Source organism: Manis pentadactyla, chromosome 14 (assembly GCF_030020395.1).
Source record: "Manis pentadactyla isolate mManPen7 chromosome 14, mManPen7.hap1, whole genome shotgun sequence".
NCBI lineage: Eukaryota > Metazoa > Chordata > Mammalia > Pholidota > Manidae > Manis > Manis pentadactyla.
In genome coordinates, this window is record NC_080032.1 from 22,930,021 (window position 1) to 22,954,578 (window position 24,558).

At 46.3% G+C, this 24,558-nt stretch overlaps 1 protein-coding gene across 17 annotated transcripts in view; it reads right to left on the reverse strand.

Annotated features, from left to right (window-relative positions):
• Window positions 1-19,082, reverse strand: part of CAMKK2 (calcium/calmodulin dependent protein kinase kinase 2) — a 64,644-nt gene extending 45,562 nt beyond the window's left edge. For 8 of the 17 annotated variants that reach the window (XM_036929281.2, XM_036929280.2, XM_036929279.2 and 5 more), the window contains exons 1-2: window positions 18,966-19,080; window positions 2,202-2,697 (exon numbers count right to left, since the gene is read on the reverse strand). In XM_036929281.2, coding sequence (XP_036785176.2) covers window positions 2,202-2,633 — 432 coding nt within the window. In that variant the 5' untranslated portion in view covers window positions 2,634-2,697; window positions 18,966-19,080. The other 9 variants (XM_036929283.2, XM_036929282.2, XM_036929272.2 and 6 more) reach the window with 8 other exon arrangements.
• Between the last annotated feature and the right edge of the window lie 5,476 nt (window positions 19,083-24,558).

Consider the following 24,558-nt stretch of genomic DNA (forward strand, 5'->3'; position numbering starts at 1 on the left):
AAACAAAAGGCAAGCCACAGATTGAGAGAAACTATTTGTAACACACATATCAGGCTCATATCCAGAATACATAAAGAACTCTTGTAACTCACTAATAAGAAGACAATCCAATTAAAAAATGGGCAAAAGATCTGAAAAGACTTTCTCCAAAGAAGATACACAGATCAATAAGCACATGAAAAGAAGTCCAATATGATTAATGAGGGGGAAATATAAATTAAAACCACACCCATTAGATTGGCTAAAATCAAAAAGTCTGACCAAACCAAGTGTTGTCAGAATGAAACTTCATACACTGCTGGTGGGAATTTTAAATGATGCAAGCTCTTTGGAAAACAGTTTGGCAGTTTCTTAAACACCTTCCATAGGACCCCATTCTATTTCTAGGTGTTTACTCAAGAGAGATGAAAACCTGTGTCCATGCAAAGATTTGTATGCAAACGTTTACATCTTGATTTGTAATAGTTAAAAACAGAAACAACCTAAATGTCCATCACCGGTAAGTAGATAAACAAACTACATGCAACACCATGGACAAATCTCAAAATCATCATGCTCTAAAACAAGCCAAGCTAAAAAATGGTACATACTAAATGAGTCCACTTACAAAAAAGTCTTGACCTTGCAAACTAATCTGTAATGATAAAAAGCAGCTCAGCAGTTGCCTGGGAAAGGGGAAGTGACAGGAAGGATGCTGGAAGCATCTATGATCTTGATTTGGGTGATGGTTTAACTGACCATATTGTACATTTGGAATATATGCAGTTTATTTTACTTCAATTATATCTCAATATAGTTAGGGGGGAAATGTTAGGTGATACAGAAGTAAAACTGGGAAAAGAAACATGATAGAAAACAACACTTCAAGTGTTAGAGATAAGCCCACCATTATTACCCTTGAAATCTCCTGCCACATTTCTAATCCTCTCCCCAAACCTTAATATCAGTTTGGTATATAAACTTCTAGGCCTTTTTTATGTAAATGCAAACATACATGCACCTGTTGAAAATACAGAATATTGTTTTGGGATGGGGTTTGGAGAGGCAAAAAATGATGTCATGCTAAATCATTTCTCAGCTTCTACTTCTCACTCAATAATGTCACCAAACATAGTTCCACATTTTTCTGTGTGTCCCCATCTCCAATTGTGAAATTCTACCTAGCCCTCAAACTGTAGTTAAATGCCAGTCCCTTTAGAAAGCCATTCCTGATGTCCAGGCTTCTCCCAATTAAATTCATTCATCCCTTCAACAGATATTTTCAAGCTCCTACTATGTGCCAGGTACCATGCTAGGGGTCACAACGGTAGACAGGATTGTTCCTATGGAGCATGCATTCTAGCTGTGGGAGACAGGCAATAAACAACAGACATCAGATGGTGATGAGTGCAGTGAAGGTAAATCTACAGGGCAACAGAGAGAGGAGCTGTAGGCTGCTGAGAGAAGGTGGTTTGAGAGGCTTTTCAAAGGAGGTGACATTTGAGTTGAGACTTGGACATCAGATGGAGATAGTCTTGCAGAGACTGCTAGGTTCCAAGCAGAGGGGACAGCAAGGTAAAGGCCTAATGAAGGGAAGAAGCTTGGCTATCGGAGGGATGTGAAGAAGACAGGATGGATGGAGCTCTGTGAGTCGACTGCAGAAAGGCAGGAGAAGGGCAGACTCAAGAGGGCCTGTGAACCTGGTGGGATCTGAGTTCTCACCTACCTCCCAGAAGTTGGTGGTCAGGAGCAAATGAGAAATGCACCACAGCACTAAGCACAGTGCCTGGTACAGGCAAACACTCAGGAGCACGGGCATGCTGTTGGCAGGGAGGCCTCTCTCTGCCCCACCATCCCCGTTTCAGAGCTCCAGGCACAAAGTCCGTCTGCCAGCACCTGCATCTCGGCCAGAGGCTCTCTGACCCCAGAGCTGCTCTGCTCCCGCTCAGGGCAGGTCACTAGTGTCTGTGGGAGTTGGTGGAAAAGGCCCAGTTCCCTCAGGCCCCCAAGTGGGATAACTCAGGCTGGTGTTCTGCACTGACAAACACGGTTCCCCAGAGAAGGAACCCTAGTTGACCGTCAGGTCCGCTTTGATGCCCTTCTCTTCCCACTGCTACCTGGGCTTCCTGAGGTCACCTCCTGAATCAATCCATTGCCCTGGATTCCTTCTGGGGGAGCCCAACCTACCCGGGTGGCCGGTGGGGCTATGTGTCTTCACGCACCTGCATACCAGTGATGGAGACGTGGTGGGACTCCACCGTGGGCCGCCGGGGCAGGCGCGGCGAGGACTGCGGGGAGCCCACGGGTGAGGCGGGTAGCGCCGGGCAGACGCAGCGCCCGTCCGCATCCAGCAGCGACCGCTCCTGCAGAGAGAGCTTGCGACTGCAGAGCTGGGGCCGGACCTGGGACCCAGAGGCAGTGAGAGAGACCTCTCGGCCTTCAGCCTCCAGGGGCCGGTCCCGGGCCACAGCACAGCCCGACTCACACTCAGTGACCACGATAAAGGACTCCATGCCCAGCCGGATGCTCAGGGACGAGAGGCCCTGCAGGGCCTCACAGGGCTTCTGGCCTTCACTGCTGCGGCCCCCTCCTCCCAGGTCATCCTGGGGGGCGCCCCGGTCGCTGCTGGGCTGGCTAGAGACACATGATGACATGGTGTGTGTGCCACCTCAACCAGCACGGACACGCGGGGTCACTCCCATCCGGCAGGGGCGACACCTGCAGAGAGAGGAGGGGTCAGCCCCAGCCTGTGGGCAGGACCAGGGATGTAGCCCTCTTCTACCAGTGCCTCATTCCTGCCTCCAGTTGATACCCTAAAAAAAATCTTGCAAAACATGAGGTGATACAATCTCAGTCTATACAGAAGAGCATACTTCACATGCCCTTATTTTTTTTTTCCTTAAATTTTTTTTTCGTTCATTTATCAATGCTTACATTGATTTTTTTGGTATCATTAATCTATAATTACATGAGCAACATTATGTTTACTAGACTCCCCCCATCACCAAGTCCCCCCCACATACCCCATTACAGTCACTGTCCATCAGCATAGTAATGCTATAGAATCACTACTTGTCTTCTCTGTGTTGTACAGCCCTCCCCGTGCCCTCCCCCCCAAATTATTATACATGCTAATCATAATGCCCCCTTTCTTCCCCCCCACCTTATCCTTCCCTTCCCACCCATCCTCCCCAATCCCTTTCCCTTTGGTAACTGTTAGTCCATTCTTGGGTTCTGTGATTCTGCTGCTGTTTTGTTCCTTCAGTTCTCCTATTTTCTTATACTCCACAGATGAGTGAAATCATTTGATACTTGTCTTTCTCCGCCTGGCTTATTTCACCGAGCATAATATCCTCTAGCTCCATCCATGTTGTTGCAAATGGTAGGATTTGTTTTCTTCTTATGGCTGAATAATATTCCATTGTGTATATGTACCACATCTTTATCCATTCATCTACTGATGGACACTTAGGTTGCTTCCATTTCTTGGCTATTGTAAATACTGCTGCAATAAACATAGGAGTACATATGTCTTTTTCAAACTGGGCTGCTGCATTCTTAGGGTAAATTCCACGGAGTGGAATTCCTGGGTCAAATCGTATTTCTATTTTGAGTTTTTTGAAGAACCTCCATACTGCTTTCCACAATGGTTGAACTAATTTACATTCCCACCAGCAGTGTAAGAGGGTTCCCCTTTCTTGACAACCTCGCCAATATTTGTTGTTGTTTGTCTTTTGAATGGTGGCAATCCTTACTGGTGTGAGGTGATATCTCATTGTGGTTTTAATTTGCATTTCTCTGATGACTAGCGATGTGGAGCATCTTTTTTCATGTGTCTGTTGGCCATCTGAATTTCTTCTTTGGAGAACTGTCTGTTCAGCTCCTCTGCCCATTTTTTAATTGGATTATTTGCTTTTTGTTTGTTGAGGTACGTGAGCTCTTTATATATTTTGGATGTCAACCCTTTATCAGATCTGTCATTTATGAATATATTCTCCCATACTGTAGGATGCCTTTTTGTTCTACTGATGATATCCTTTGCTGTACAGAAGCTTTTCAGCTTGATAGAGTCCCACTTGTTCATTTTTGCTTTTGTTTCCCTTGCCTGGGGAGATATGTTCATGAAGAAGTTGCTAATGTTTATGTCAAAGAGACTTTTGCTTATGTTTTTTTCCTAAGAGTTTTATGGTTTCATGACTTACATTCAGGTCTTTAATCCATTTTTAATTTATGTATGGGGTTAGACAATGATCCAGTTTCATTCTCTTAAATGTAGCTGTCCAGTTTTGCCAACACCAGCTGTTGAAGAGGCTGTCATTTCCCCACTGTATGTCCATGGCTCCTTTATCGTATATTAATTGACCATATATGTTTGGGTTAATATCTGGACTCTCTTATTCTGTTCCACTGGTCTGTGGGTCTGTTCTTGTACCAGTACCAAATTGTCTTAATTACTGTGCACATGCCCTTATTTTAAAAGCCCCTCCCACACTTATTAACAAGAATTCCAAATTCAATTACTTGGTAGGAACCAAATAAGAAAAAACCCCAAAATACAGCACCTTCACCCCTACAGAGATTGGCAGCTATTTCCTGCTCAAGCCAATTGTTGCTAAGCAGGGATTTGGGCCTGGTATTGCCTGGTTTTCCCATTTTGTTCTGTTTGTTTTTTCCTTTCTTTTTCTAAGAGGAACCCTAAACTCAGAATGTTAGGTGAGATCTCTTTTTTTCTTTTTAATACCAGTAATTATTTCAAATATTTTTAAGTCCTGGACAGGCCAAATGAAATGCTTCTCCATGGCAACCTTTGGGCTGATTCACTTCTCAAAGGCAATGATTCAGATAGCACTTTATAGTTTACAAAACATCTTCACACATCAGCATAATCCCAAGCAACCCAAGGTTGTTTGTTTCTCATACCCCTGTTCTGTAAACAGGGAAACTGAGGCTTGAGAGAAGAAAAAGGGTTTGTCCAAGGTGTCTTCATGCAAATCCCAGGTGCACAGCAGTCCAGTCTTTAAGCCTAGCCTCAGGCCAATGATTCTCCACTGAGGAGTGGGGGCTACAGGTCTCATCAAAGGACAGGCACCCAGAAAGGGTGAGCCACAGCATTCTGTATTGTCTGAGGATACAGGCTCAACGTTTCTATTATCTAATGTTTGCCTGGTTCAGCCCTCAGCTGGTGCTTGCCAATGTAAGGCAAACATGAGGTCAAATAGCTTGATGGTTCCTCAAAAAATTTAACAGAATTACCATATGACCCAGCAATTCCGTTCTTAGGTTTATACCCAAATACACTATTCACAGTAGCCAAAGAGGGGGAAAAAACCTACATGTCCATCAACAGATGAATGGATAAACAAAATGTAGTCTTGCTACACAATGGAATATGATTCAGCCATAAAAAGGAATGAAGTACTGGTACATGTTACAGTCTGGATGAACTTCAAATACATCATCCTAAATGAAGGGAAGCTAGGCCCAAAAGGTTACATATGTATGATTCCATTTATATGAAATTTCTAGAATAGGCAAATCTCTAGAGACAGAAAGTAGATTAGTATTGCCTAGGACTGGAGAGGTCATGGTGGGGAAAGTGGAGTGACTGTTAATGAGACAGGGTTTCCTTTTGGGGTGACACCTGTTTGGGGTGACAAAAAAGTTCTGGAAATAGACAGTGGTGATGGTTGCACAACATTGAACATAATTAGTGCCACTAAATTGTACACCTAATTGGGGGGATGGAAATGTTCTGGAACTAGATAGAGGTGGTGGTTGCACGACACTGTGAATGTACTAAATGCCACTAAAGTGTACATTTTTAAATGGTTATGTTATATTAATTAAAAAAAGATTGACTCACTCTGCCTGTCAATTCCTTCTGTCTCTGGGATAGAATATTAACCTTTGGTTCATGTGTTTGACAAATTCTGCTAAACAAATGTCACAGGTACCAGTGGAATACAGAGTAGATCTGCAGATAAGGATGGTGATGACTCTGTGCTGATCACCCATATCACAGAGGTGCTAGGAAAACAGCGGGTAGAGAGATTTTATGAATGAATAAAATATCTTTTGGTAACACTGGGTGGCAGTGAGGGGACAGAGAGGAAGGTGTAGATGGGAGCAGAAAGCCAGTGGCCCCTGAGGAACTGGATGAGGGACAGAGAAATGCCACTTACCCTCTTGGGACAGTTTTGCAAGAAGTATTTATGGAACAGCTTCTATGTCATGCAATCTGGACAGTGATGTTGACAGATGGGGTCCCTGCTCTTGTGGAGCAGGGAAAGACCAAAGGGAAGGTATTAAGGAAATAAGGAGTGTCCCAGCTCAGACATGAGCACAGTCGACAAACAGAGTTCATGGTAAAGGATGACAAAGAAGCCAATCATGTGACAAGATGTTCAAACTCAGTTATAGTAAGAGAAGTGCAAATACAGACTATAATGAAATGGTGTGGTAGGTGGTCATAAAGCTAAATAGAGAATTACCATATGACCCAGCAATCCCTCTCCTTGGAATAAACCCAAAGAAACTGAAAGCAGAGATTCAAACAGATAACATATACACCTGTGTTTATAGAAGCATTATTCATAATAGCAAAAAAGTGGAAACAACCCAAGTGTCCATCAACTGAGGAATGGGTGAACAAAATGTGGTCTATCCATGCAATGGATTGCTTGGCCATAGAAAGGAGTAAGGTTCTGATATGTACTACAACATGGAAAAACCCTGGAAACATGCTAGGTGAAAAAGGCAGATATTAATAGACAAATGCCACATGATTTCACTTATATGAGGTATCTAGAATAGGAAAATTCACATAGACAGACAGTAAAAGAGGGGTTACCAGGGTCTGGGGGAAAGGGAACAGGGAGTCATTGCTTAAGGGGTACAGAGTTTCTGTTTGGGGTGACAAAAAAGTTCTGGAAATAGACAGTGGTGATGGTTGCACAACATTGTGAACATAATTAGTGCCACTAAATTGTACACCTAAAATTGCCAAAATGGTAAGTTTTATGTTATGTATATTTTACCAAAATTAGGGAAATAATAATAATAATCCAAAATGAAGTATCACCTTTTTCAGCTCTCAGATTGGCAAAGACAAAATAATGAAATAATAGCACTATTTTGGTGACACTATGCAGAGTATGAATTGGTACTATCTTTACAAGGGGAAATTCTCTAATACCTAACAAAATTCTAAATTCATAAACCCTTTAACTTAACAATTCTGCACCTGAGTATTTATCCTTTGGACAACCTCACACATGTAAAAATTGATTTATGGCACAAGATTATTTTGGTAGTGTGGTTTGAAATGACCATCCACGGAGGACTGAGTAAGTAAAATGAGGTACATGTATCCCAAGAGAAAACCATGCATTTATTTTAAAAGCAGTTGCTCCAAACATCTTAATGAGAATTAGCTCCCAGACACATGGAAAAAACCTAAGTATTTGAAAACTGCTGTCAGCGTAGGGGAAAAAAGCCCATACATGCATACATAATTGCATATGTATAGCATATTTCTAGAAAGGTACACAAGAAATTGGTTAACAGTAGCCTCCAGAGAAAACAATCAGTTTGAACAAGTGGGGCAACAGGATGGGAGGGACTTACTTTTCATCATATTTTCTTTTACTTTTGTACCATGTGCAAATAGTAACTATTCAGAAATGAATTTTTAAAAGAAAGAAGGTAACAGTAACCATGAGAAGAGTCAGGATGTGATGGCCTGGACGGCTACGTATGGGGAGAGACCAGTTAGTCCATCTCCTATTTCTCAGTCACGCCCTAACTGTATCTGAGAAAGAAATCGTTAACTGCATTCCTGCCTATGGATTCCTTCCCTATCAGTGAAAGAATATAACCCAAGTTCATGTTTTCTATGGCCTCAGCTGCTGTTACTTTACATTTTCCTTTTATGATCCTTGTCTCTCAGGAGGGGAAAAGCAGGGCCCCTGAAGCACAACTGCTTGGGCTGGCCAAGGACGAGAACCTTAACCTTCTCAGCCTCAGTTTCCTTTTCTGTAAAATTGGTACTCACCCAATAGTCATGAGGATTAAATGAGCTACGCATCAATATCATGTCTTGTACATGTGCTCAAAAAGCTATTCTTTTACAAATACCTACTGAATGCCTACAACCTGCTAGGCTGCGTTCCAGAATATTCCTACGAAGTACTGATGTCCAAGCCAGTCATCCTGCTCTTGTGTGGGCACCACAGCCCTGACCATGTGGGCCTGCCTCCCTCAGGAGAGGCGAGCAGCTCCAGCAGCACCCCTCCCTCCCAGTGCCACCTCTGACAGGACTGCAGAGTTCCTGAAAAGAAAACTAGTCTGGCAGCATCCAAGAGAGTAATGGAGAATTTTTTTTCTTGCCAACAGAAAAACAATTGCTTATCGATCTCTTCAGGCCAAGGACACCAAGCCATCCACCCCCCGGCAAAGCTGCTTTTAATACATCTCCTTGACAGGCTGGCATCTGGCCAGGGCCTTGGGTCTGGAGCAGTCTGGAGAGGAGGCCTCTGTGCTGGAGCAGGTGTGCCTGGGTTCCAGGAAAGAGCCCCACCTCAGTGCCTCAAGGCCACCAGGAGGCTGCTGTTCTGCAGTGCACATGGCAGCCAAGGGCTCAGCCACTCAGCCTGAGAAGGAAGATCTTCTACTATTGACCCCTACTGAGTCCAGGTCAGTGTTCTGACCAGTTTGGGTGTCACAGACCCTACAAGGTCAAATGAAATAAGGATCTGATGAAATCTTTCAACACTTGCCCCAGGAGAAAAAAAAAATCATAAAAAAGACAAAGGTTTCCATAATAACAGCAATAGAGAACAACCAACTGAGTACTTATCTCAGCGTGGCTAACTGCTCTGCCTGGGTCCTATAATTCTCACAACCCTCTGCAAGGGGAGGGAATGTTAAGCATTTGATTTCGGGGGCAGGGAGTGGAGCTAGAGAAAGAGGACCTTTTTGCAAAGCTGTTTGGGTTTGACAAAATGCCACAGCCCTGCCCCTGAGCCTCAGGGGCCAACCCCAAGTACTTGCCCCACACCCAAGGCCTCCCCCACCACCTGGGGCTGGCAGCCCTGCATCCCCCTCCCCTCTCACAGGGCAGCTCAACAGGAGCAGCCAGATCCTTCCCGGAGCAGATGGACACAGGCTCAGGGCCAGGATGGAAGGAAGCTCCTTCCTCTGCCAGGAAGTCAAGTGTCCCTGGCCTCTAGGAAATGCATTCTGTCTCCTGGGTGCCACTTCCAACCTGTGCCTGCCCACCAAATGCAGAGAGCGAGGCCGCAGCAGCAAGTAGCCCAAGCTGAGACATGCCGGACACAACACACCCTGTGCAGGGTCCCCTGAGGTCCTGGGCACCATGGGATAACAAAGGGGCCCAAAATAGCTGTGAGGGTCCTGCCAAGGCCAGGGACGATGTTCTTCCTGGCTTGGCCGGCCACATCCTCTCTCACATGGGGAAACCAAGCCTCAAAGAGGTCCTAAAGGAAATTCACCCGTTTGTTCTTTCAACAAGTGATTACTGAGGGCCTACTATGTGCCAGATAAGCAAAACAGCTTTCTTAGAAGTAGGCCCCCAAGTGACTGCTGTAAGCACAAACTGGGGAGAAAACCATGCTGAGATAAAAGAGAACAGAGGCACCCATTTTAGATCAGAATGGGGGGCGGCAGTTAAGGAAGACCTTGAGTGGGGACATTATATTTAGGCTGAGACCTAGACCTACAGTGTGAGTATGCTGAGGGGCAAGAACTTGTTCCAGGAAGAAGAAATAGCTTCTGAGAAGACTCCAGGCAGGGAAGAGGTACGAGTGGAGGGAATAGGAAGAAAGCCTCTGGGACTGGCCCCATGCTTGTGAACAAGAGGCTGGGGCCTGATGACAGGAAGTGACGACAGAAGGGGTGGCTCAGGGCAAAACCACAAAGGCTCCCCTACTTGAAGCCTGTTATGGGTTGAATTGTGCCCCCGCCAAAAAAGATGTTGGAACCATAACCCCAAGACCTCAGAACATTACCTGACTTGGAGCTGGGGCCTTTACAGGAGTAACCAAGCTAAAATGCAGCCATTAGAGTGGGTCCTAATCCAACAGAACTGGTGTCCTTATGAAAAATGGGAAACAGGCACAGAGACAGACCCACACACAGGGAGAACACATGAAAGGAGATGCCATGAAAACACAAAGGCAGAGAGCAGGGTGCTGCACACACAGGCAAGCAAGGCCATGGACGGCCAGCAGCCTCCAGAAGCTGGAAAGGAGGCCTGGACAGGACCTCCCTCAGAAGGAGTCACCCCTCCTGACACCTTGATCTCAGACTTCTGGCCTCCAGAACTAAGACGACACATTCCTGTTGTTTAAGCCCCCATAGTGTGGTACTCTGTCACAGCAGCCTTAGCACATTCACACAGGTCCCCACCCAGCCAGAGAAGCTGGCTAACTCAGGGGCCCCAGATTCAGAGGTGTTTCCCAGTGTTTAAGCGGAAACCTGGGAGGTTTGGCTGTGCCAGGCAGTGCAGTGCTGCGGTATGATGCCAACTGGAATATTCCAGATTCAGGGCATTGGCCCCGCCAGTCTTACCAGATTCGGTGACACCAACTCTCACAACTGCCTCTCTCCTTGAACACTCTTTCGTTTGGAGGCAATGAAACTGCGTCTCCAGGGACAAAGGTCCTCCCTCGGCAGAGAGCAAGAGGGATAGTGCTGACTTTAGAGTGCACAGACCCTGTCCCCATCACAGTCCCTAAGGGTAAAAAGGTAGCAAATGGCAACTCTCAGGTGACATCTGGCCACTGACGTATTTTGCTTGGCCTACACTATGTTTAAAACTATTTGAATGAGATACCAACATTGCAGAGTTGGGAGATTTCAGATAAAAATAAAAATTTCCAGAGTCTCTTGAAGAACTGGACACTCCAATAGCACTGGGCCTGTATTCTCTCCCGGCAACAACTCACTGCAGCTCTGGACAGGAGATATACTCTCCAGCATGCCACAGTCTTCACCGCTCCCCCTTGCCTCTCCAGTGCCAAGGATGGGCTGAGTACAACCTTACATGCCCTCCCCTTTTCCCACAATTCATGACCCATCTCACCCCTACATGGCCTGCTTTGACATGCAACAGATGTAGTGCTAAAAAAGGCACACATTGTCATCACAGAAATGCAAATTAAAACCACAATGAGATATCATATCACACCGATTAGGATGGCCAACATCAAAAAGACAAACAACAACAAATGTTGGTCCCTGACCAAAGGGAAAGGGACTGGGGAGGATGGGTGGGAAGGGAGGGATAAGGGGGAAAAGGGGCATTACAATTAGCACACATAATGGGGGGGGCACGGGGAAGGCAGCACAACACAGAGAAGACAAGTAGTGATTCTACAACATCTTACTACACTGACGGACAGTGACTGTAATGGGGTATGTGGGGGGGACTTAATAATAGGGGGAGTCTTGTAACCATAATGTTGTTCAAGTAATTGTTCACTAACGATACCAAAATTTTTAAAAATGTTACAAATTATTATTTTTTTTTAAGGCACACATTGGTGGTCACCTGCTGCAACCATTTCATTTCACCAATGATGAAATGAAGGCTCAGAAAGATTTACTGATTTTCCCAGTTACACAGTGGTTCCAGGCAGAACTAAAATTGGTCTCAGTGTTTTAGGAAGGGGCTAAAAATTACAGGTGCAGCCTTTCATTGCCCACCTTGTGTCCTGAATAAAGTCTAGGCTGGGCCAAAAATCTCTAAAAAAGGGAAGCATATAGCCTATTCCTCCACCTTCCTGAGACCTCAACCTGTGTGAGAGACAAAGTGTGAAAACCCAGTGTCTTGCAGTACTTAGAAGAGAAACGGATAGGATTTGGGCACAGATGTATCACTTTGACTTACCTTATAAGAGCCATGGCTTTGCCTTTTTTGTTTAATACTGAATTCCAGGACCTAGAACTTTCTAGAATGCTGCTGCATTCAATAAATACTGGCTGTTTATTTCATTCATCCCAAGGCCTCTCAGGAGGTCAGAAGCTTTCATTAGCTGGCCTAGAATCTATGTTTCTTTAGTCTAATAACAACAGCCTGATTTACGTCTGGGACCCATCCTTCCTTGTGAATGGTGACTCAATGGAGCTGCCTGCACCAACAGCTTCAGGGGTTCCTAACCACTCAAGCCTGGTCAACTGGGCATCAATTGTGCTTGTCAAGTGACTGATTTAAGAGTAGATGTGTGACCCAAATCAGTTTACCAAGTCTTATTCTAGGATTTTGTGGAAGTATTAAGAAGAAAGTATGTTTCTTTCTGTGAAACTTAGAGCAATGAGGATGTACTTCTAGAGTTTTCAGGGACTAGGGAGAATCTTGACTTAGAATGAAGTTGACAGAGAGAGAAGAAAGGCAACAGATAGAGAAGAACTGAGGTTGTAGTATTTGGGCATCTGGATCCAGCCATGCCTGAAGCTCAATACTCTAGGAGTTTTTAATTACATGCGACAATAAATTCCCCGTTTTGCTTAAGTTAGTTTGTGATTGGTTTTCTGTCACTTATAAACAACGGTCTTGACTTAGAGATGACACAAGGCTGGTTGACAGAAAAGCTTCTCTACTAAGCCCCCTTCCACATTAGTTCCCTACACCTTAAACCTCAAAACCAGGCCAAACTGCCAGGCAGTTGACAGCCTCCTGTCAACCGGGGCAGCCTTCACCTTGACAGTAGGGGAGAAACCAGAACTTCCAATAGTTTGGCTGGGTTTTTTGTTTGTTTGTTTTGGTTTTGGTTTTTTTTGGATAAAAATCAAGGATGGAATAGGGAAGGGCTGATGAACAGGACAGACTGAAGGGAAGAAATCACTAGCACTTTCAACACAAGAATCGCACCATTGCAGCAGCAGCCATGGTAGCTGTAGATGCAGTAATAGTCATAGCTAGCATTCTTTAGTGCTTGACAAGTGCCAGACAATATTCTAAGCACTTTGCACATATCATCTCATTTAACTGTCACAACAAGTTTATGCATCAGGTAGTGTTTTCATATGTTCATTCCACTGGTGAGAAAACCGAGGCACAGAGAGTCTGAGTGACTTGCCCACAATCACACTGTGCTTTGGGAGAGGCACAGGTATGAAATCAAAGGCTTGCAGAGAGGTGTGACACGGTGATGAGGCACACATCCCTTCCCCTTAGCCATGTGACCTTGGGGACAATACCTACCTCACCTCCTCACCTACAGGCCCCTGCACACAGGAAGTGCTCCCTAAACAGAAGCTTTTGCCAAGAAAACACTTTAGTGGCTATCAGGTTCAAGCCCCTCAATTGGCTTTAATTTATATTCAAACAAAAACTGTTTATCTCTAATCCCACCATGCTAAATTAAATCTTCCCCTCTAACTTGTTCCTATGCATCACTTTTCATGATAAACAGTGTGCACAGAATTTCACATACTGGCTTACTTGTGTCATGAACTTGTATACACTCTCACACAGTTTTCACAATCAGCACACTGAGCCCAGGGAGGTGAGATGGCCTCTCCAAGGCAGCCCAGCAGCTTTGAGGCTAGGCCAGGGCAAGAACAAGGGGTCCTGACCCCTGCAGCCACATGTCCCCTGTGGCCCTGGACACTCACAGAGCAGGAAGCTCAACTGTCTTAAGAGTTCCTAGGCAGCTGTCTTTCGGACAAAAGTGAGGTGTCACAAAGACAGCCGCCCCAATCATGCAGCCCGGTATCAAAAGCCAGGTGTGCACTGGTGGCCCAGCCCTGAAGAGATGTGTGAATGTGGGTGGGTGTGGAGTGGGTGCTGGGGGAGTGCAGGGGGCTTGGAACAGAGAGTTAGGAACCAACTTCCTTCCTCTTCTCCCACTGAATACCTCCCAGTCTGTCACTGAACTGAAGGAAGAGACAGAGAAACAACAGGAATTTCAGTTTGTAATGAAAAGACAAGGACTTTGACTTCAACATACCGCAGCTTGGCAAATCAGAGATAGAGGAGGCCACCTCAGAATCCACAGGCATCCATGCCTAGCCCACCCACGGCCTTCCTCCGTCCCTCTTCCCTGCCTTTGGAGGTGATGCTAAATCTAGCTCCCGGCCCCCAGTCTCCGGCAGAAAGAAACCCGAGCCAGGGGCATAGAGGGGCTGGCAGCCACCTCTTCAGATCCAACCCTGTTCCCTACACCTGGACCCATAAGGCAGGACTATTTGGGATGAATATAAAATCTCTTCTTACCAGAGGCCTCAAACACAAAATCCCAATGCACCATTAAAAACCCATAAGGGACGAGCCCTCCTCTCCACACCCTGCACCCCACCCAAACCACTGGTTCCCCATTTAAACTTCTCCAACAGAGGCTTATCTAGGGCACCAACCCCTCCCCCACCCACTCACTCTCTACCTCCTACCCAAGCATATGGGCAAAGGGGCAAGACCCTAACGTTTCCTTAAAGACTATCCTGCTCTCCTCTTCAGGTTGGAATGAGTATTTTATCTCTGCAACTGCCATCCCTCATGGCTATTTACAGAAGCCAATGGGATAAAAAGAGACAACATAAAAATAGTTGCTCAGCAGCTTTTGGATGGGGTGGGAGTAGGGGTAAAACAGACTCTTGAAATTTTCTTCCCTTCCTTTTCAAAAGGGACAAATGCTGTAATTGTTTATCTCTTCCAAAGTGCTCCCCAGTACTTCACAGGCCACTCACCTGGGAGCTCCTTGGAGACAGGGACCAAGTCTCAGCATTCCTCAGTTCCCAGGGCAGGGTCTGTCACCCCCCGAAAAAAGTGTGGGTTCAGTGAAAGATCCTCAGACTTCCAGATCCAGCACTAAGTAACACACAGCGCCCTGCTCTGCTCTATCTCCATCACCTCCTGGGCCTCCTTCCAGCCTCCCAGAAACACAAGCCAATCAGAAAAACAAAACAAAACTTTGGCTTTTCTTTAGGCCTAAAATGTTTCATAATTGAAGAAAAAAATCTCAGCAGCACCACTACAAACACGATGGAAACTGAAAACAGTGGCATCTAAAATAATCTCTTCCCCATTTTGGTCATTGACACCCTCCAGCAGGGAATGTTGGAGTCAAGGTCTTCCAGAAGGAATCTACCACCACTCACCTCCTTTTAAATATGCCCTTTTTTTGGTTTTGTTGAGGAAAGGATCCAATCAGAGAAGAAAGAAAAAGTAATAATTTGAACTCTTATTTTTCAGAGAACAAAACCATTCAGAAATCATCCTATGCCATAACCTCCTAGAGAATGTGGATTCCACTCCATGAGAAAATGGGCATCATTTGTCAGCAGGAGAAAGCCGAGGGAGACAGGAGAGCTCAGGATTAGAAGGTAGGTCAGGAAACTATGCAGACCAGGGGACCTAAGCCTTGATTTTCTCATCTGTAAAATGGAGCCACCACAGCTGCTCTACAGGGCTGTAGAGTTGATCTTCTCTGTGAGAGTGCCCAGCACACAGCCTGGCTTATAGTTAATGCTCCAAAAAGACGATGCTCTCCCTTCCTCTCTGCCCTCCATCTTCCCCACAAGGGGGACATAGGGGTTAAGGGGCTATTTTTTTCTGGGCTTCCTCCCAGGCCAGTTTTCAAGCTGCTTGATTTCTATGTCCCTGGCAGGCTTTCCTGGAAAGGCTGTCAAGAGACTGTGCTGACTCCATGCCTGGCCATGGCGTAAGGGTGCAAGCTGTCTGGCTTTGTCTACTTTGTGGGTTAACCTACCTGGAAAAAGTCTCACGACATGTATAACAATAAAATCACACAGGGACTACATTTAACAAATCATCATGACTGAAAAGAATGGAACTGAATGAAATCCATACTCTTCCTGAAAATCGTGCAGAGTGACCCTGGAGACAATTGGAGCTAGAATTCTTGTGGAGGAGCTGATGGGGATGAAATTAAGCAAGTCCCTTGTTCCCAGAAGCAGGTCCCAAATTTATTTCAAAGAGCCTTCCTTTCCTCACTCTCTCCAGCAAATGGAGTGACAACAATTTCTAATCCCCATAGGGGACTGCGGGTGCACAGGAATGAACAAAGTGGCCTTATGAAGCCCTTATGGTGAAAATAACCCAAATGTCCACCAACAGATGAATGGATAAACAAAATGTGGCCCATCCATACAAGGGAATATTACTCAGCCATAGAAAGGAAGCACTGGTATAATCTACAACATGGTGAACTTCGAAAATACATGTTCAATGCAAGCAGCAAGACACAAAAGGTCACATATCATTAACAGGTCAGTAAGGTAGCAGCATAGCCTGAAAGAAGAAAAGTCCAAAAGGGAAATGTAATTTTCTCAAATTCCAGGAAAGGCACAGAAGTGAGGGTGAAGACCAGTGCAATGTCATGGAGACAGGCCTGCCTGAACCCCACATCTGGGTTCTCTACCCCAAAGGGGAGGAGCTATTGGGAAAGCAAAACATTCTGCAAAAAATAGCAATACAAGGCCCTCTGACCCAAAGGAAAATCTGAAATAGCATTTGCTCCAAAACTCCAGGACCGGGAAAAGAAATGGGAACCATATGCTTCCCACAGCTACCAAAAGAAGGCATGCCAGGAAGGTCCTAAGTGACCATGAGCAAGTTACTTAGCCTCTGGCAACACTTCCATAAAATGGGTTCATGGTGGGGTAAGGAGGACTCTGTGGCCCACGTTAAAATCTGAGCCAAAGTGCCTTGAAAACAGGCTTGGTCTGCCCCACCAGCCCATCCATCCCTTCCTCTACCAGCGCATCTTGGATCCAGGTTAAGGCTCTCATGAGGGAACTCCCAAGTTACTACCGAAAGATTCCCTTGCCTGGTCATCCTGTCCTATCCCCCTCGCCTCCTACTCCCATCTAATTTCCACTGTTTTTAGTCCATCCTTCGAGGCTCAACATAAATGACACCTCCTTTAGGCACCTCCTGGATTCACACCAGTCAGAAGGGATTTCTCCAGAATCTCCACTGCCACCTGCTTCTTCATTACCACCAAACATTTCACCTGGTATTTCTCAACAGAGCTGTCCTAGCATTTAAGGCAGGGCAGTTCTTCGTGATTGCCATAGATCTGGCCTGCCTGCAGGATATTTGGCATGCATGGCTCCTGCCCACCAAAAATCAGGAGTGCTCAACATCATTTTGACAACCAAGTCACCCCCACACTTTCCCAAATGGTCACCAGGGAAATGGAACCATCCCTGATAAAAGCTGCATAGTCATTAGTGAATACATTTGGCTACCCACTGACAACCTGGGAGCAAAGACAAGCCAACTCAATCAGCATCCCCCCATGCCTGCTTAGATCTGTATCCTCGTAGGCTGGTTTAGTAAACAATTCTAGGCTCCTGTAGAAAATGAAGTCAGCCTTGTAAGGGTGAAGTCACAGGCTCTGACATGCCTGGATAGGCTTGTGACCCTGGGCAAGTTACTTAACCTCTCTGAGCCCCTCTATAAAATGGGGCCAACTCCCAGCAACACTGCAGGATTGCTTCTAGCCTCAGTCTCTTCATCTCTACAGTGGGGACAAAAATCTATGCCTCATAGGATTTTAGTAGGCATTAAATGAGATGATGCACACAACATATAGCTCAGTATTTAGGGGCTCATCAAATGATAGCTATTACTTTCTATTACAAAAATATGTTGTATGCTCTATGAATATCTGCTTTCTATATAGGAAGGGTTTATTATCTATGATCTGCAATCTGGAAGGCCTGGGGCTCACCGTGAAGCTACACTTGCATAATATACACAGTTTATTCTTAAATTGCATGTTTTTGTGGGGTGTTTTAGGAAACAGGGGGCTAACTACCCCCAAAGTCCTGCCCCTGCTGCTGCCCCTGTCTCCCCAGAGGAACAATAGAGCCTAAGGGGACACAAAGCTATCCTCTCTCCCCTGAAGGCAGAGCTAGGGAAGAGGGAGTGGCAAATGACAACTCAGCTCCAGGACACATGAAGTTTCTGTCTCTAGGACTGTGAGGACTTCCAGACTGAGCAAGGTAAAAGTTGCCTCCAAGGTGGTGGACACTGAATGTCCCTCCCCAGGCCAGCCAGCTCCCCATCTTGCTGAAGGCACTGAGTTCGCCGCCCCGCAAACGCCATCCCTCTGCCCCAATCTTCAGAGGGACACAGGAGGGGCTGAGGTGCAACCTCCTCAGCGCCAAGTGAGAGCATCAGGGTGGCTAGCAGAACTGTGAAAACACCCGCTTCACAAACTGGGCAGTGCGGAGGGTGGGGAAGGCCAGGAAAAGCTCGAGGCTGGAACTTGTGGCACCTCAGGCACCAGTCCCAATGGAGAGCGGGGCTGGGCCCAGAATCCCCGCGTCCCCAAGAGTCAGGCAGAGAGGGTGCTGGGGAAGGCACTTCTTTGCATTCGTAGCGTGCTGCGGCCCCAGGTGAATTTAGGTCAAAACGACCAAGCCTGTGAGTTCCGGCTGCGAGACGGGGGGCAGGGGCAAAGGGCCCTCTGCGGAGAAGCAAAGGCCCCCAGCCCCACAACTGCTGCTCCAGAGCCCTGCCGCCACCCACCAGGGCCTGGGTTTGCCCCCAAGACAGGCGGGCTGCGGGGGTGGGGTTGGCCTCTCAAAGTCCGTTGTCCTCTCCTCCCCTGCGCTCTCCAGCTTCCTCACCTGTCAAATGCGAGGGGGTGGGCCTAGGCCGCGTCCAAGACCCCTGACTGCCCCGGATCCGGTGACAACGGCTCCAAACTCCGGGTCCGCCCTTGCCGCCCCGGAGCGGGAGCGGCCCAGCCGAGGAACACCCCTCCTCATCCCCCGAGGCTGCGGGAGCTGAGGCCGCGGGGACAGAGGAGCAGGGGACCGGGCCCCCCACGTGGCGGGGCGTGGGGAGGCGCACGTGGGGACCCCTCAGTAGAGGGAGCCTGGGGCCGGCCTCAGGGCTTTGTCTGCAGTCCCGTTAGCGGTGCCCGCCCCGAGAGGGCGAGGGCGCCGAGGCTGCGTCTCCACCCGCGGCCCGGCTCCCTGCAGCTCACCTGAGCTCCGCGCCGCCGCAGCCTCCCGCGCTCTGCGCCCCCGGCTCGGCTTCGCTAGGCTTGTCGCGGCCGCGCGCTCCTGTCCGCGGCCCCGGCGGGCGCACGGGGGCGGGGGCGGGGCGGGGCGGGGCGGGAGGAGCCGCCCAGCTTAGCTCCGGCGCTACGCGGCCGCGGGCTGCGCGCAGATTGGCCGCGGCCCTGAGACCCGGCGCTGAGTCGCCGGCGGGCTGTTCGCGGCTCGCCCCCGCCGGCTCGGCCGCGCACGGGGAAATCGGAGATAGGCTGCAGCCGGCGGGGACCCTGGTAGCGGCGAGGAGGAGGGGAAGGGAAGAGAGGGGAGGAGGCGGCGGGGAGGGGAAATGAGGCCTGGCCCGGAGGGGGTCGGAGGAGGCTGCGGACCCGCAACGAGGCGAGCGACTAAAAGCGCGCGCGCGAGCGCGGAAGGCTGCTCTGCAACTTTGCCCCCGCCCCGCGGTGCGTACCTGCCTCGGTTCTCCCCGCAGCGGCCGCGGCACCTCGCCACCCCCTCCACGCCACCCTACCCCCCGCAGGCCGGACGCGCTGGCAGCGCTCCCTTTGTTTAGCCAAACGCGGGGACTAGGGTGGCGGCTGAGGGGCGGGAAGTTTCCCATACCCGCGGGACACCCGGAGTCCCGGCCCCGCTCCCGCCCCAGCCCGGGCCCCCGGAGGTGGAAGCGGCCTGGATTTCGGGTCATTCCCCATTCGGGGAAACCCCCTTCCGCCGCCGCCTCCCCACTGACCGCAGATAAGAGCCCGCCCTAAAGGAAGGGAGACGGGGTTCCTTTCCCACCTCCTCTCCACCCGGATGTACCGAACTACACAAACCCAATGAAGTTCTGGCTTTACCCGAAGACTACTTAGATGTTTTTGTGAAGAAAAACATTCTTCTGAAACATCCTGCCCTTTTAAAAGGCGCCCTTCTTTGCTGGAGCCTTAAGAGTGTGTTGTCTGCCAGCTGAGTAACTGCACTGGGCGAGGTGGGGGGCGGGAGCGCCTTAATGGCTGCCTGATTCGCGGTCCTTGGGTGGTTGCGAAACCCAGTCCCGAACCAAAGTACCTTGCCAAGCAACTAAAGGGGAATCAGAAGTTGAGAGGGGAGTCAAAGGCCAAATTAATTAAAGGTTCAGAGTCTTCTTGTCAACTGGGAGGGATTCCAGTCCCCTACTATTTAGCTCTTCTGGTATTTCCATGCTGCAGGGGCGTGCACGAACAATTCAGAGCATTCCAATATGACCACTCCTTCGGTGGATATTCAACATGCACGCATTTGTTAGTAATAGTAAAAACCTGGGAACACCAGGAGTATGGATAAATGAAATGTGTTACAGTCACTTGATGGAATACTATGCAATAATTCAAAGGCGTGCATTAGATCTACTTGTAGAGATCTCTACCCAAGGGATCTCTACTTGGGTAGAGATCCCAAAAACATGCTGAGTAAAAGAGCAACACAGAATACAGCATGATGCACAATTTATGTGTATTGTAAAACCCCACACATTCTATATTATTCATGGACACATACTTACACATAAATGTTTTAAAAGTCAGAAAGGATGAGTGCAAGTTAAATTCCTGACAGTCCACCATAAAGAAGGAAGTAGGGACAGAGGGTAAGATGGCGAGCATAAGGAATGTTGTTAAGTTTCTGTTTTTTTTTAATTTATCATTTTAATCTTTTTTGGTATCATTAATATACAGTTACATGAACATTGTGGTTACTAGATTCCCCCCATTATCAACTCCCCATCACATACCTCATTACAGTCACTGTCCATTAGCATAGTAAGATGCTATAGAATCACTACTTGTCTTCTCTGTGTTGTACTGCCTTCCCCGTGCCCCCACACACACATTATGTGTGCTAATTGTATGCCCCTTTTTCCCCCTTATCCCTCCCTTCCCACCCATCCTCCCCAGTCCCTTTCCCTTTGGTAACTGTTAGTCCATTCTTGGGTTCTGTGAGTCTGCTGCTGTTTTGGTCCTTCAGTTTGTGCTTTGTTCTTATACTCCACAGATGATTGAAATCATTTGATACTTGTCTTTCTCCACCTGGTTTATTTCACTGAGCATTAATACCCTCTAACTCCATCCATGTTGCTGCAAATGGTAGAATTTGTTTTCTTCTTATGGCTGAATAACATTCCACTGTGTATATGTACCACATCTTCTTCATCCATTCATCTACTGATGGACACTTAGGTTGCTTCCATTTCTTGGCTATTGTAAATAGTGCTGCAATAAACGTAAGGGTGCATATGTCTTTTTGAATCTGTGATCTTGTTTTCTTCAGGCAAATTACTAAGAGTGGAATTCTTGAGTCAAATGGTATTTCTATTTTGAGTTTTTGAGGAACTTCCATACTGCTTTCCACAATGGTTGAACTAATTTACATTCCCACCAACAGTGTAGGATGGTTCCCCATTCTCCACATCCTTGCCAACATTTGTTGTTTGTCTTTTGTGAAGTGGTAAGGTGTGGTGTGAGGTGATATCTCATTGTGGTTTTAATTTGCATTTCTCTGATGATTAGCAATGTGGAGCATCTTTTCATGTGCCTGTTGGCCATCTGAATTTCTTCTTTGGAGAAGTGTTTGCTCAGATCATCTGCCCATTTTTTAATCAGGTTATTTGCTTTTTGGTTGTTGAGGTGCGTGAGCTCTTTGTATATTTTGGATGTCAACCCCTTATCAGATATGTCATTTATTAATATATTCTCCCATACTGTAGGATGCCTTTTTGTTCTACTGATGGTGTCCTTTGCTGTACAGCTTTTCAGTTTGATATAGTCCCACTTGTTCATTTTTGCTTTTGTTTCCCTTGCCCATGGAGATACGTTCATGAAGTTGTTCATGTTTATATTCAAGAGCATTTTGCCTATGTTTTTTTCTAAGAGTTTTATGGTTTCATGACTTAACATTCAGGTCTTTGATCCATTTTGAGTTTATTTTTGTGTATGGAGTTAGACAGTAATCCAGTTTCATTTTCTTACATGTAGCTATCCAGTTTTGCCAACACCAGCTGTTGAAGAGGCTGTCATTTCCCCATGTATGTCCATGGCTCCTTTATTGTATATTAATTGACCATATATGTTTGGGTTAATGGCTGGAGTCTCTATTCTGTTCCACTGGTTTATGGGTCTGTTCTTGTGCCAGTACCAAATTGTCTTGATTACTGTGGCTTTGCAGTAGAACTTGAAGTTGGGAAGTGAGATCCCCCTGCTTTATTCTTCCTTCTCAGGATTGCTTTGGCTATTTCGGGTCTTTTGTGGTTCCATATGAATTTTAGAACTATTTGCTCTAGTTCGTTGAAGAATTCTGTCAGTATTTTGATAGGGATTGCATTGAATCTGTAGATAGCTTTAGGCAGGATGTCCATTTTGACAATATTAATTCTTCCTACCCAAGAGCATGGGACAAATTTCCATTTATTAGTGTCCTCTTTAATGTCTCTTAAGAGTGTCTTGTAGTTTTCAGGGTATAGGTCTTTCACTTCCTTGGTTAAGTTTATTCCTAGGTATTTTATTCTTTTTGATGCAATTGTGAATGGAATTGTTTTCCTGATTTCTCTCTTTGCTAGTTCACCGTGTTGTTAAGTTTTATAAGCCTTTTACTCATAAATGGACTTGAAGCAAATGGCAAAATGTTAAGTCAGTTCTGAATGTTGGATGCATAGTTCTGTATTTTTCTATATTTTACTATTTTCTCCAATGTTTTTTTTCTCAGAAAAAAAAGTTCATTTATCTTAGATGTACTACGGGAAAGATAAAAACCAGTGCAACCACCCAAAAACATCAGGACAAAATTTAAAACACTCTGAGCAAGCAGAGGCAGAAGTAGTCAAGGTGTGTAGACAAACACAAAGGCAGTGCAGTGGATGAAAGAGAAGGGTTGAGGAGCCTATCACACCTGGACTGAATCCTGACTGATCCTTACTAGTGAGGGGCTGGGTCAGGCCAAATCTCTGGGGCTGTTTCCTCACCCATAAAATTATATTTGGCTTATAAGCATTAGAGATGGCATGTGTGACAGTATAAGCAGTGCCTGGTCTATGTTGGGCACTAGATAAATGACAACTGATTATCAATTATGTGTTGAACAAACTGAAAAATTAATGTTCACAAAAACCCTACAGAGTTTTTCAAAACTCTGGGAGCAGACAGCTCTAGGTTAATGCAACAACCCGGTTGGATTCCTGGCTCTGCAATATACCAGCTGTGTGCCCTTGGGTGAGCGAATGATTTAACCTCCTGGGCCTCAGTTTCTACATCTGTTAAGTGGAACTGATGCTATTGCCTACCTCTTAGGATTGTTGTGAGGATTAAATGTGTTGATAATACGTAAATAATTTACAAGGCAGTTTGTGTTAAGCTTTTCATTCACAGCTGCCTTGGGGCTGGAAATAATACCAAACCTGCTAGGTAGTTCCCACCATGCCAACCCACTGGCTCAGTCACACCTTTCTTCTCTTCCCCTTTAAGGATATATCCTAAAGTCTCTGGTTTAGATCTGACTGCCCATTGGCTACTTAGCTGCAATTCCCTCCTTACCAAACCCTTCCCCGTTTTACCAAATCATCAGTTGTTACACCCCTATGTTAAACCACTCATAATTACATGTCTAGCTCTTCCCTCCCCACCAAATGCTCCTCCAGGGAAAAAGCCAATTAGCTGTAACCTCAAAAGTTCTGAGTTTGGGGGTCAGTCTGATAGTTTAAACTTTTCACGTAACCCACTATTCCTTCCTGGAGGAATTGGGTTCCAGGCAACAAATCTAAGTCACAAATGGCAGGGGGTCCCAGACTCTATTAGCTGTGGACTTGGTCCTGTAGGGTGGGGCAGGCTGGCTTCACAGGCAGGCCAACTGTCAAGTTCCACAGGGCTCTGTGCTTAAGAACGGCCCCCTCCCTGGTTTAATGCTCCACTTAATACAGGTCTCATATTTTTACTTTGCACGGGGCCTGACATATGATGTACCATCCTGGTCAGGTTTGATGATTTCTGGTCTTTAATGTGGATACCGGGGCAGGGTGGGCAGCTGAGCATCTTGCCTCATCTCTTGGACCTTATGCTGAGGCAGAGTGATTAAGATCACTTCCTAGATTGGAATAATGTTAGTTTAAAAACATTGAACAAAAATGACATCAGATAAGAGAATTTATTTGGAATAAAAAGAAACTGGTAATAGTGGTTACTTCCTGGAAGAATTGCTTTTAATATATAGCTTTTATGTAAGATACTATACTTTTTACTATACAGCTATTTAATTTTTGCCGTCTATACATATAACCTTTCAAATATATTTAAGGAAAGATTTGTAAATATCAGCATACCAACTAGTATCTCTATCTCTACACTGAGTCTCTTATTTCCAAAGCAGCTGTCTTTGGCCAGCAAGTGCACCCTATGAGTGGGAGTTGTTTTACACTGTTTCAGAGAGCTCTGGAGATAAATGAATTCCCATCAGAAGGTTTAAATTTAATGGAGAAAGGGCCAATGACAGAGGCTGCAAGATTTGGTTGGTTCCTTCTTGCTGTTTTGAACTTGAAACATGATGCTTTTTCAACACTCAAGG